At 32.9% G+C, this 14,382-nt stretch overlaps 1 protein-coding gene across 1 annotated transcript; it reads right to left on the reverse strand.

Moving 5' to 3' along the window:
- Nucleotides 1-9,798: 9,798 nt before the first annotated feature.
- Nucleotides 9,799-13,929, reverse strand: LOC121256646. The gene is given in 4 exon segments (XM_041157488.1): nt 9,799-10,102; nt 10,543-10,611; nt 13,705-13,728; nt 13,730-13,929. Coding segments are annotated over 4 exon segments (441 nt in total). The 5' UTR covers nt 13,883-13,929; the 3' UTR covers nt 9,799-9,907.
- Between the last annotated feature and the right edge of the window lie 453 nt (nt 13,930-14,382).

The following is a 14,382-nucleotide window of genomic DNA, read 5'->3' on the forward strand; positions in this document are numbered from 1 at the left end:
ACTTGCTGATATCGAAGTTGCAACTGATTGGGTTTTTGAGGTTTTCTTATTACTATTTTCTTTCTAATTAAAATGAATAGAGGTAATTTTCAAGCACGCAGCATCTGATGAGAGAGAGATATAGATAGAAGTTGCGTTGGGTTTTATATGTATTTATATATGCATCAGTACTCTGCGCGCGCGTCGTAATCAGATTTCATTTTATATGTAGACAGACTATAATTAATTTGGTGCCCTCTCAAGATATTTTTGAATGAAAAATGATATTTGAAGTCGTAGATTGTGTAAGTATCATATAATCTTTTTTATAAAAGTGAGTAAAATAAAATTTATATAAAAAAAAATTAATTTTTTAATAATAAATCACATTATTTTTTAAAATAATTGCATAACGTTTGATTGTTGGTAGCATTACTCTTTTTAAAAATGAATCCAATGTCCATTTGCGGTTCCTACCACCTTTGCACTCCTTTTTTTTAACTAGGGACTGTGCCACACACAGTACTTGCTAGCTCTACTTGCATGCACCTAACAACCTTCAAAGCTGCTAATAATTCTATATGGAAAATGATGTATTTATGAGCCATGAAAGCTAGCTAGTTGTTGCTGCAGCTGCATTGACAAGTAATTGGAGGTTAAGGGTTCAAAATCATTTTGAGTATCTTTCACCCATTACACGTACGTACAGTATATTCCAAACCAAGAGTCAGTACATGATCATCGGTGGTAGCTAGAGATTATTAAGAGCATTAGTATTAGACTAGCCAATTATCGATGTATCTTCATATTTGGCTAGGCATGAGTAAAATCCTCTATATTAGACTAGTCAAACCACTACAGCTCAACATATAAGTTACAGTAAATTAAGCTCTCTAGTCATCTTTGACTGGATACTATTCACTCACCAAAATAATATTTTAATCATATCCAACAACCATTATCTTATCTAATTATTTTAAAGTATATATTATCCATTTCAATTTTGATAAATATTCCGTTATTTTCTATCTTATTCTATTTAATTAATAATAATTAAATTATGAAATTAAAATTAAATTATTAATTAATATATAATTCTATTCTCTATCTTATTTTAAGTAGAAATTAAATTGTTAATTAATATATGAAGTGTATTTGTAAAATATTACAATTTGTTTGTAAAATATTATTAAAATATAATATTATATTATTATTTTGACTTTAAGATGATTAGTCTAATGTGGATTTACTTAACCAAATGTTAATGCTATAGCCAAAACTTGAAATTCAAGCCAGAATTTAGACTTGGGCAATTCTTAGAGAGGGCATCGCCGTAATATCTTTTAATTAAAGTATAGATATCATATATATAATCGAACCTCCTAAAGATAAGATATTAATTATAGAGATACTAATTTGAAAGCTCATTTATATCATGTGAAGTTTAAAGCTCCATTAATTATTGGCAAACATGAACATGTATATGGTACTTCCGATCGACTAATTCGCCCTAATTCCCTAACTATTATCCTCAACCCTTTTGAAATTATATAATACTGTTTTCTTGACAAGCTAGGCCTTATATAGGTATATATATTCAGTGTTTTCTTTTCTTCTCATAGAAAAGAAAATTCGAGAAGTAACCGACCATAAAGGTTACTAGGTTAGTAGTTATGGAGGCTCCGGATCGAGAGGTAAATAATTAATGGGGAATTACATCAATATTATTGGGTGGATCCCAATTAATCAGAAATATCTAAGCTTAGAGCTGGTCTATAAAATGTAAATTTAGATCTTAGAGCAATATAATTAGCATTGGAATAGACAAAGATAAAGTTAAAATTTGACTAAAATCACATGTTTTGCATTTTGCTTATTCCATTCAAGAGAGATTCTCACATTAATAATAAAATATTATTAATTTGATAATAATAATATTTTTTTCTATTCTTTTTTTTTCATATTTTGCTATTCTACTTATCATACGTTAATTAATAATCAAATTATAATTAAATTAAATTATTAAATCAAAAAAATTATAATTAAATTAGCATAAATTTGCCTTGTAAGCAAAAATATTAATTAATTACCTTTGCCGAGAGAGAGAATTTAACATAAATTATTCAATAGATTGGGAACAGTTTCCATACAAATATATAGAATTACAGTAGCATCCTCAATGAAGTAACTAAATTTCAAAAAACTACTTCAAATAGCTATTAGAACATAAAAACTTATGGCATTGGATTAGGCAAATTCCAAAAAAATAGATTTCAGCTGCAATAAATCTAAACTTTTGGTCATATTTGGATGTACACTGTAGCACTACCAAATCAATTGTTTACTATTATTTCATCCTTCTCCTTTGGTTTTTTTTCTTTCTACTGAAATCTATGAAGTAAAAAAAGGCCTAAATAAAATTAAATAAATTAGGTAATTAAAATTAAAGAAATAGGTAGAATGGTAAAATATGATAAAATTAAATAAATTAATAATTAAAAAAATAAATATTTTTTAAATACATATTATTTTATTACTATATAATGAATAAATGAATAGTTCAATATGAGAATGTGATGTGAATCGAATTGTCAAAGTCAAATTCATCTCATAATATTTTATTATTATATAATGAAAAGATGACTATTCTAATATGGTTAATTATTTGATGTGAATGAAATAGTCAAAATCAAATTCATCTCATATTAAAGTGAGATTTAACTTTAACTAATTCATTGAAAGTGCTCTCGGCAAACGGTAGAACGTTAATGTGATCAAGTATGAATTATATATAAGAGATTACCTCGAACTGCCCCTTTTAGTACCCAACTTTTATATTCAGCAAAATAAGAAGTATATACTTTGGATAGAAATCATCGAAGGAAAGCGAAAGGAAAGCGAAAGTTGAGAAAAAGGCCTCTTGAGATACTTCTACAGATGAAATATAAGGGCCTCCTCACATCGCCGTTTTGGAGACCTAAAAACGTCGTACACACTAAACCTTTCTCTGGTGACTGTTTACGATGCTTGCCGTTTTCCCAAATAGAGTTAAAAAATGTCCTTTGACTGTTCTCACCTGATGACCACGTCAGCAGCTCCGGCGCCATTGGAGTACGGCCGTCCTCACCGTCTAACCCGAGCTCCTTCATCTGTCATAACGCACTAATTGAGTTCGCTTTCACTCACTTTTCCATTAGGTTGGAATATTGCATCAAGGTCATGAGGGCTCCACCACCAAAAATATATAGTTTTTAGGTCAAAAGGAGATGATTGCATATTATCCAATCAAACTGCTGCACCATTTAACTTTAAAATAATAATTCGATTTTAAATATGAAAATATTTGAATTGATGGATGAGTTTTCGGCGTATGTGAAGAGCTGCTTTACGTACCGTTAGTTTTGCAACGAGATGGGATAAGATATTTTTAGGTGAGTTAAATAAAATATTATTAAAATATTATTTTTAATAATATTATTATTTTAAAATTTGAAAATTTTAAATTATTTATTATTTTATATTAAAATTTTAAAAAAATTATAATAATAAGATAATATAATTTCTCATTCCAACCAAGCCTTTAATTGTTTTTGAAAGGTATGTTTTTTTGGTAAAAAGTGTTGACATTAATGAGTCAATTAAGTGGCTTTTGGCCAAAGTCGTGTACGTACGTGTTTCTTTCGATAGACTCATGATCAGTACTGTTTTAATGGTATCATCATCAATTGATATGATCATCAGTACTGTTTTAATAGTAATGCATTTTGAAAATAGAAGATTCAATATCCTGAGCATTATAATAAGTTTGAGAATAAGGACAAGACACGCCAACATCATTTTGACTTTCTAATTGGAAAAACTTTAATACATGTTTGAGGATCTTGTATATAAAGTAAATGACTTGCTTTACATGTTATATTTATAATTTTCTCCTGCTAATATTTATAATTTTTATGAAGGAGCCTCTTACCACCAAGCGAAACTTATGAGGTTCTTAATATGATGTTGGCATCATATAGCAAACTATATAGTATTGTCAAGGAATACGAGAAAAATGAGGTGTTCAGTGTCAAGAGTGCCTATCAACCGTTTCAGTCTTTTGGAGATGAGAGGCAGCTTGGTGAGGTCTCATATGGGGAGGAGAGAGGAAAATGTGGAAGAATATATGAAAAATGCAAGTGCCAACCATAGTGAAGATCTTTGCATGGAGGGTATGCAAGAGTGGTTTACCAACTTTAAAAAATTTAAAAGCAAAGAAGGTATTGGAAGAGGCATAATGCAAATGATGTAATGAGGAAGATGAAGATATTAATCATGCTCTCCTCTACTGTTCTAGTCTCAAAGACCTCTGGTATCATCAGTTATGTTTCCTGCAGAAGAGTGAGGTTCAAATGGATATTGCACAGGTTGTGGCTATTGTGGTGAGAAGGAACATCTCAGGAGAAATAGAGAAACTATTTTTGTGTGCGTGGGGAATATAGTATAGAAGAAACCAACTGGTTTATGAGAATAAGAAGCTCTTTCCAAAACAGGTAGTGGATCATGCTTTTTCAGTCTACCATGATCACAAGTATGTTGCAGATGAGCAAAGAAAAGGCTTGAAGCCAAAATGTTGTTGGCTGCATCCACCTATAGGAGCTCTCAAGTTAAACATTGATGGTGCTATTTTCCATGATCAGTGTAGATCAGGGGTAGGTATGGTGCTTAGAGATGAAGGTGGCAAGGTGATCTTCACAGCTAGCAAACTAGAACATGAAGTGAGGGACCCTATGAAAATTGAACTTTTGGCAGTTTTGAGAGGTTTATAGATTTGTTATCATTTAGGGATTCTTGAGCTTCAAGTGGAGAGTGACTCACTTTTGGTGGTACAAGAGTTTAATAGAGAACAAGAGTCTTTGTCTATTTGGAGAAATTTGATCCATGAGATTATAAGCATGCTGCACAGGTTTCCTAAGGTTACAGTTTAGTATAGAGGTTGAATGGCCAATGTTGTTGCCCATAGTTTGGCAAGATAATGGTGACATATTGATGATCTAGTAATTTGGTGAGATTCTTTTCTTGAAAGTGTTTCCCATGTTATTTGGACTGATGCTATGTTGTAATTCTTTTACAGATGAATAAAATAGTTTGCTTTGCTATTAAAAAAAAATAATTATGCAAGAGCAAAGTTCTATAAACAAAACAAATAAATCAAAATTGAAGACCTATCATCATGAACGCTCAAGATATTTCTATCGTCTCTCTAAGAAACTAGTAATGCTATTTTATATATTTGATTGCTCAAGTTTGTTATTTGTCATATTCTAAAAAATTTATATCTATAAAATATGTATCTTGTAGTAAGAGTCAGATACCAATTACGATATAATAAAATTATATGTTGCATTACATACTGATCGTAATGGAGAGTAGATTCATCCCAACGTTTGTGAAAATTATGAAAGTATTATTATCTATTTTAATTAAACATATTTGAGTATTTGTGACAATATTAATTATTTCTCTTGTGTGTAGGAAAAAATTGTTGTCCCTGCATGTTAAATCTGCATTAAATCAAAATTCCTCAATAAATGATATTGACATTTTCACAAAAGTTTTGGGCCTACATTTAGAATATTTGAGGGTTTGGGTCATTGTGACAAGCATTTTAACTTGTCCTCATCGTCCAACAATGCCTCCAACACTTCTAGAACGTTAGAGGAAGCAATGTCTGAGATCAAGAAATTGACGACAAAGCAACATGTCTCAGAGGCTCAAGTGGTGCAACAAGTAGACATGGAGATGCAATTAAAACACCAAGAACAACAACAAGAAGAGTTCATGAGAGATGCAATTCCAAATGTAAATGTTTATACAACAATTTAGGCCTCCAAGCAATTGATTTACATTATACAGATCTTACAACTATTTATGTATGATGAACACTACTGTTTTATTTATTTAGTTCGCACTTATGAGACTACTGTTATGTTTATTGAGCAAATTGTAATATATTTTTTAAAATGTTATGTATGTGTATTTAGTTTTTCATTATTAGGTAAAATCAAATTCCTACTGATTGAACAAGAAACAACTGCTCGAACATAGTCAGTCAAACCATTCGAACGGTTACACAGAACATTCAAACGTAATCCATAATCGGTATTCGAATATCAATCGAACAACGTTAGAACGTAATAAGCATTCGAATGCTTTCTAATGACATCTACGTTCGAAGACTATATATTCCATGTTTAAATGCCATTTCCTTGTAAATTGTTCGAATGTACCATAATCCAATTGAACATTCAATGTAATGCGTTTGAACATAGTTGTATGTTCGACCACTAAATTTAACAATATTCAAACGTTTTTCCATGTCAATCCGTTTGAATGAATTTATTTCGATCAACCACTCACCCCCAATGCGTTCAAACATATGTCAAGGTCGAACGTAATGATTTTACCATTCGACCGTATCTCTGGGATAAAATTTAATTGTCGCAAAAAAGACTTTCCATTTGAACGGTATCAAACGGTTTTGTTCAATTTCGTTCCCAAAAGTCTTTTTTGGGATGAAACTTAAATTTTTATCCCAAAAAGTCAAAAAATTTTGGGATAGTGATATTGAAATGACCTTGGGACGATTATTTTTGTTCCAAAAAGTGTTTTGTGGTGAAATCAGAGTTTTTTGGGACGAAAATTTTTGTCCCAAAAACCCTCTTTTGTTGTAGTGGGAGGGAGATAGAGAGAAATTCGGCTAGATCCAAAATGCTAATTAAGTCAATTAATTTGTATATTTGTGTCAACTAGATTAAAATGAGAAAATGGCCAATTAAATCTGCACGATCAGATCTCCATGAAAATTCAATGAAATTAAAAAGCGAGTTTTTGTCTGAAATACTGCTACTATTGATTCTATATATGTATAATATGGAGCTGGAAGAGTTGTTAAAGTATTTCACAGCTCGAACGTACTTAATTAGAGTTGAGTTGCAGCTTTAATTATTCATATCAAAGAAAAAAAGAGATGAGATTCCTTATAAATTTGTCTGTCACAAAAGGCCATTTCTGATATTAGAATTTTACCCAAACTGAGGCACATTACATGTTAATCAAGACTAATTCCGTTTTGACTTGTAGCCTGCTCAAAAGAAGATCATCTGATCAAAGTTTTCAAAGTCGTACTACTAATTTCCAAGCTTCTTATAAATTAATAATCTCAACCAATTTAATAATTTGTTTAATAATGGGTATCGATGCATTGACTTATTTCGACCTAGAATTACCTATATACTGCATTAGGTTTTATGTCTAGGTTGTCACTACTTAGCAAGTAATATTAATCAAGAGATTAATGCTGCGCGCCCATGCATATATAAAGCCAGAAAACTGACCCAGTACCATATAATAGCTAGCTAATTAATTACAAACGTTTATAAAGTAATTCATGAGATCCCATTGGATGCACACACATCTTGCTCTAAAACATTGCCAGCTCAGTATAGGGCCGGCATTAATTATCATTCAAAGATTCACTACAAGAAAAATGAATTTTTTTACGAGTTATTTACGGCGAAAATGATTATTTGTGATGAGAAAAATACTCATTTTAGTAGAAAATAGTCATTTTAAAAAGAAATAACTAACGATTTTTTTATAGTGATTGTTTGAAGAGTAGAACATGCATAAGCTATTACTCATCCTTGAGTAGTACTACTTTATCATCCCCAATTGCATTATTGATATGACACATTTCAAATAACTTTATAACTCAATCAATGATCAAAAGTCATTTAATTCAAGTACTAACCACGTAGAATGATAAAATTTAGAATAAATAAAAAAAAAAATCTCAATAAAAGAATGAAGTAAATACTAGTCATCAAGCTAACAACACCTTTAATTAGTCACAGAGATGGTAATTAGCTGGGTACTTCGAATTTGGTCATGGTTCAATCCAATACATCATGGTGAATATGTATGCAGGGAGCCTCACACTGTTATTAAATATTAATGTCTTCGATCTGTGTATAGTACTACTTAAATATTGCAGGATTTAAAATGTCATATTTATTTTATGTCTTTCCTAATTGTAAAAGATGTTTGGTACAGATGTTTCCAATTAAAGGATGGTCATCATCCCTTGTGCTGGCATAACAGAGACAAGTACTCAAAGGGGAGGCCGTTGAAACATCCACTAAAAACCAGCGTGGGAGTAGTACTATTACTTCATCTTATATACATATATATATTTAGATCCTACGTGAGACAAAGTAATTAGATGTAATTTAAAAGGATAAATCTTAAAAAAAACCTATTTATAAGCCTTGATCACGTGAGTGTATATATGTTACAAATTGACACACACATATTATATATATATATAAGAAAATGATTTATATAATTTTAAAATATGTAAGATTCGCACCAAATTCTTAAAAAATTGGGACAAATATTTTAAGACTCGCCAAATAAAAAAATTTTTTTATTTTTATTTTTATTATAGGCTTCACTTTTTTCAAATGAAATACGTAAGATTTGCAAATTCTGAAAGTATAAATAGCTTTTTCGATGGTTTGCATTCATCGAGCACTCATTGGTATTGAAAATGTTGTTAAATAATCCATGGTGCTTTCATAAAGTCAAGGATGATTATTAATATGTTCTCTTTTCATGTTAATGCTGAATATATATAAAAGGACGTTGTTGTCATATATAGTATAAAAACAAGTTGCATGCATATATATAGCTAGAGCCCTAGCTAGCTATTTCTAAATATAACTCTAGTACCCCATTAATTTCATATATAAGCTTACTAGCTAGCTAGCTAAGGTACCAGCAAACTTTCTATTTGCCTTCCACATGGAGCAGCTGCTAGCACTTTCAATATATATATATATATATAGAGAGAGAGAGAGAGAGAGAGAGAGAGAGAGAGAGAGAGAGAGTTGTCAGATGTTGCTGATCATCAGATTGATTACGCTTAATTAGTTAAAATTTATTCAAAATCAGCCTCCATCGATTATTAATTAACATAATTTCTGCTTCAGATCATCAATATCTTCCGTCACCCAATAATTCTGAGAATCCATTTGAAAGAGAGAAACTGTTGAGGGTTCGATGATTTGATGGCTACTTATAATTGTCTTCATATATATATATATATATATGTTTGATTAATAATTAAGATCCATTTCTGGTTTTTGGAAGCATTATTTATTTGGGGATTTTTTTTATGGGAGTAAGACAATGACTGCTAGCTAGCTCTAGCTTAATAAAGAAATTAAATGAAAATATGTTAACATTATACAAATATAAATATATTTATATATATATATACATATAATTAAACACCATATTGTGGAAGGTTGTTGGTTTTATTATTGTCTTCTTTCTCTTGTGATGGCCGGTTTAGTTCTTGGAACTTTTTTGAGTAGTCATGATCATGACTGCAATAGTACTTTGGAAATGCTATATATATATAATATGTATAGAGGTTAAGCATTCATTGGCATCTTCAGTATAATTAAAATTTAAAAGTAATCAAGAAGGTGTAGCTCAATGACATCAACCTGAGATTACTGATGTCATTTATTGATCAGCTTGTTGAGGCAAAACCTGGTTTCATTTCTCTTGGATCCGCAGTAACCCCAAACCTTAGAGAACCCAGCTGTAAGAGATTTTTCATTACTAAGTACGAGCACTTCTGATCTGATAATCATTGCCAAATAAACCCTAAAATATGGTTGAGACGTTTTCCCCTCATTGAACTACACCTTATTATAGTAACTAAATTAAGGATATGTTAGAGAGAGAGAGAGAGAATACCACACCTTCTTTCAGATCCTCTAACACAGAAGATGTTATTTGTACAATCCTGACAAGTAACTTAAAAACACTTTCAATATGGGGACTTTCAGGAACCTTTATACTATTAAAACCATGACTATCGGATATTTTGACTGCCAGTAAATGATCCTTGCTTTTGGTTCAAAGATACATGGAGGGCCTTGGCCGATGCTATGGCAGAGTCTCCTCTCTTGACAATTTTCTCGAGCTCTCCAACCATCTCTGATAGCAAACTCACATTTGAGTTGGTCGACTGGACCAGTTTGTTTGCAGTTTCCAGAGCAGAGCAAAACTACCAAGAAAAAGTGGGGAAGGGTCGCAAAATTGTCAGAATAAAGAAAAATGTGCTTCTTCTTTTTTCTTTTTTTTGTCCTGAAGAATCAGCCTTCCAAAACAGATTGGGGATTTAGGACAAGACTGTGCCTCCAGTTTAATGCGAACCAACATATGTTTGCGTGAATTGTGTGAAAGGTGCGGTTGTGAAATAGTAAAGTACTTTATAAAGCCAACATAGCAACTGTCCTATTAATGAGTACTATAACACTGAGAAATTAAGAAGTGATTAATTTATGCTGGATCCAATGAAAAAATGGCACCATGAACACCCTCTGCACACTTGAAAGGCCAGTAATGGTGGATTTATATCATGTTCGGGAGTGTCAAAAAAGCTAATCATAGAGACAGATATGTCATAACCATAACTTATATCTGTCTAAACAGCTGAATTATCACCTTTAGAGTTAGAGCTGTCCATGAGTGGTCTGTACCAGAGAGAGCCTCATTCAAGTGGTTGTACTCTTCCTGAATCAAGATTAATAGAATTAGATGCTTCCTGCTGTAGTATATACATGAACACTACAATGCAGATTAAATCAAAATGGCAAGAAAAATAATTACTTGTAGATTTGAAACTCTTAAAAGATTGCCTCTGGTAGATTTGAAACTTTATCCATGGCAATTATAAGATTAACCTTACTTCAATGAGCTGCTGAGGATCACGTTAGATACAAATTGAAGAGCTTCACCACTAAGTAAGGGCAATGATGTGGATTGAGAAGCTTCCAATATTGCACGTGCCAAGTTTATTTTGTTAATTGATTGCTTTTGTTTTGTTGCATAGATTATTGTTGTCATTATCAAAGAAGGCACAATATGTTGGGTGTGCTGTCAGGTGTTTTACTATTTCGGGAGTCTTTAATGTTTATCAAATAAGCTTTTTTAAGGCTATATGGATTGTAAGCAGACATTGAATTGCTCAATTGTTATTAAAAGTTCGAATTCAGTCCCCACTTTGAGGTGAGATTCCTTTGGTTTAGTCGTGATGAGGCTCCACAGCATCCTAGGACAAGGGTGTGTGACACTCATATTCCTGAGTAATTATTAGGTACTCCCGGAGGACGGGCATGTGATACTCTCATCCTATCATAGAATGCGATGCCAATAAAAATTGAAGCAATTATAATTTTATGGCATATTGTAACAGGATGGGAGTAACATGTCATCCTTTTCTTTGTGAATACCTAATAATTTTCCCTTCTTTCCAAGGTTATTGGTGTGACTCCAATAACTTATTAATGAGATTCTAGGACAAGACCGTTGTAGATAGTACAGCTCAAGTCCCACATTTCTGGTTGGGATAGGGTCTGATACCATTTGTAATGCCCCAATGGAAGGTCCAAGCCACATAGCCTATACTCCAAACTAGTCAATGGTATATTTGGAACTCTATTGGACCCATTATAAGGAGCAAGAACTTCTCATTCCCAAGTAATGTGTGATACACCACCTACCCTTACACATCATATGGGGTATCACAACACCACTTATAGATATCCCTAAAACAATAGCAATCAATTTCTTACTTGGTCATTCAAATATTCAAAAGAAAGGTTTCTTTACTACTTTTTGAATACTTGGTCCTAAAGCTTCTTAAAATTTGACCAAGCCATGGACCAGCGGTATCACCTAAATATCCAACTTTGAAATTTAACTCTCTCTCTCTCTCTCTCTCTCTCTCTCGGTTTGAGAAGAGAACTTAGCCCAGCCTAAAGAGCCCAAACCAAAAACTCTCGCAAAAACCTAAGGTGTGCTATGAGTGTGTTTACAAAAGATAGAAAAATTATGAGTGCTACTATACTTTGGTGTGACAGTGAGCAAAATAAGTAGAAGTAACTATCTTTGTTGAAAAAGTTGGCAAGCCAAGTCTATCCATCGCTAGGATTTCAATCAGTTCTTTTGGAAGATATATTTTGGTTGAAAAAGGAGCATCATTCTCTGCTGCCCCTCCTTTGATATCACCCACACTTACGGGGAACGTAAGTGTGGGTGATATCAAAGAAGTATTACAGGTACACAATCTACCACTCAAGCCTGAGATCACGCCACATACCATATTAAGCATTAATGGCTACAACACCTCAACCACAACTCAAGTGTGGGTGATTTTCTCCTGGATTATTGTGATTTTTTTTTCATGTTTTTCCGTATATATTTACACCAATGTACAGAACATATTGTAAGAAATGATTTCATTTTCAATAAGCAATTCAATATTTATCATGGTATCATAGAATACCCTTATGTCCTTTCTCTGTTTCTACCCTTGAAAAGCAGAGCATCATTTTGCTGCCTTTCAGCATCCGGATTCGGTAGAAATCATGACTTCTCAATCTAATCACTCTTCTTCCTCTTCTATCACCTCATCAGCCAATGATCATTCCAGCCCTTACTTTCTTCATCATGGTGACAGTCCTGGAGTTCTATTGGTTTCTCAACCACTTGTTGGCGATAACTACTCCACATGGAGTAGGTCTATGTTTATGGCTTTAAGCGCCAAAAAATAAAACAGGGTTTATTGATGGTACAATCTCCAAACCTTTTAGTAACACTGATCCACTCTATTTACCATGGATTTGTTGCAATCATATGGTCCTCTCTTGGATTTTAAACACTCTTTCCAAAGATCTTGCTGCCAGTGTTATTTATATTGATAATGCTCTCACAAAGCAATGCTCCTCATATCTTCCAACTCCAGAAAGCGATTTCCTCACTTAACCAGAATCAAACATCTGTTAGTACTTATTTCACCAAGCTAAAAGGCTATTGGGACGAACTGCTAAATTACCCGAATGGTCTTGTGGTGCTCTCCGAAAATTGGCGGAATACCAACAAGAAGACTACGTTATGTATTTTTTGATGGGTCTCAACGATTCATTCTCCCACATTCGTGGCCAAATTTTACTTATGGATCCGCTTCCCCCAATCATCAAATTGTTTTGATGGGTCTGACACTTACGGGTATCAGACGAATCCTACCATGTCTGAGCCACATCTGAGTCTGATACTTGCGGGACATGGATACGTTAGCCCTTCTAAAGAAGCAGATTAACAGGAAACACTGTTTTGAAGAGCACAGATTAACATAGGAATTCACTAATAAGCGAAAACGCACCCAAGTTAGACTTCTCATAGCTCCTTGACAATGGTACATGCGACTTCCCCTAACATTACTAATGTACGAAGATTCCAGAACTAAATGAGCGTTTCACTCAATTGGAAGACAAATCAGGATCTGGGTGTTGAAGTTACATAAATATCAGAAACAAATTGCTCAGATTTCAAGAAAAATTGCTCCGATTAGAAGCTGTCTTTCAAAGCTGTATCATTTAGGACAAAAAACCTGGTCCTTTCTTCTTCGACTGCCACCAACTTACCTTTTTTTGTCCAACAACTCACTAGAAAGTAGAAAGTAATCTTAATCAAAACTACGAAACCCGTAACGGCTCTAAGTATGATAATTCAGAGGGTATGAGATAAATTTCAATAAAAAGAGAAAGAAAACGAGCGGAGATTTGATAATATATAGAATCAAAGAAGATGAATAGGAAAGTGAACCTGGAAGAGCTTGGTGAGGTCCAAGGCTTGGATTGAGGGGTGTCATTGGGCTGGAAACTGAAGAGGGAGATGACGAGAGAGGGGTTTGGGGATGGCGCGAAGGGGCAGCACCGTCAGTGTCTCCGAGATCGCGGAGCAGATCGCCAATACATAGAAGCGGACCACCTATGCCTCTCATCTTACATTAGGCTCTTTCGTTTCTGGGAACTGGGTTCCTTTACGTGTTTATTGCAAATTTATAGGTTGTCGAGGTATATTATCCTTCGTGTTGGGCTTGGCCCTAAAGAGAAGCTCAGAGCTTTCATCCCAAGGCCTAGGTGTTGGGCTTGGCCCTAAGAGGTCTCCTTAGAATTTTACCAGGTGAAAAAAAAAAAAAAAAAAAACGGAAGCAAAATAGAGATGTTATTCATTATAATTTTTTTTTAATTATTGAATATCGTGTCAACAGATAATTAAAAAACGATAAATATTTTTTTAAAAAATTAAAATTATTTATAATGTATATTCACTTTCTGATAAAATATATAATCCTAAGATATTACTGGAAGGCTTCAATGAAATTAAATTAATAAATTCATATTTATTATGTATTTTCGTTGGCATTTTATTACTAGTGGAGTTGGGTAATGATGGATGAGGGTTTTCCAATAATATGTTATGTTTTCACATCCTAAGATT

Source organism: Juglans microcarpa x Juglans regia, chromosome 3D, assembly GCF_004785595.1.
Source record: "Juglans microcarpa x Juglans regia isolate MS1-56 chromosome 3D, Jm3101_v1.0, whole genome shotgun sequence".
Classification (NCBI taxonomy): Eukaryota; Viridiplantae; Streptophyta; class Magnoliopsida; order Fagales; family Juglandaceae; genus Juglans; species Juglans microcarpa x Juglans regia.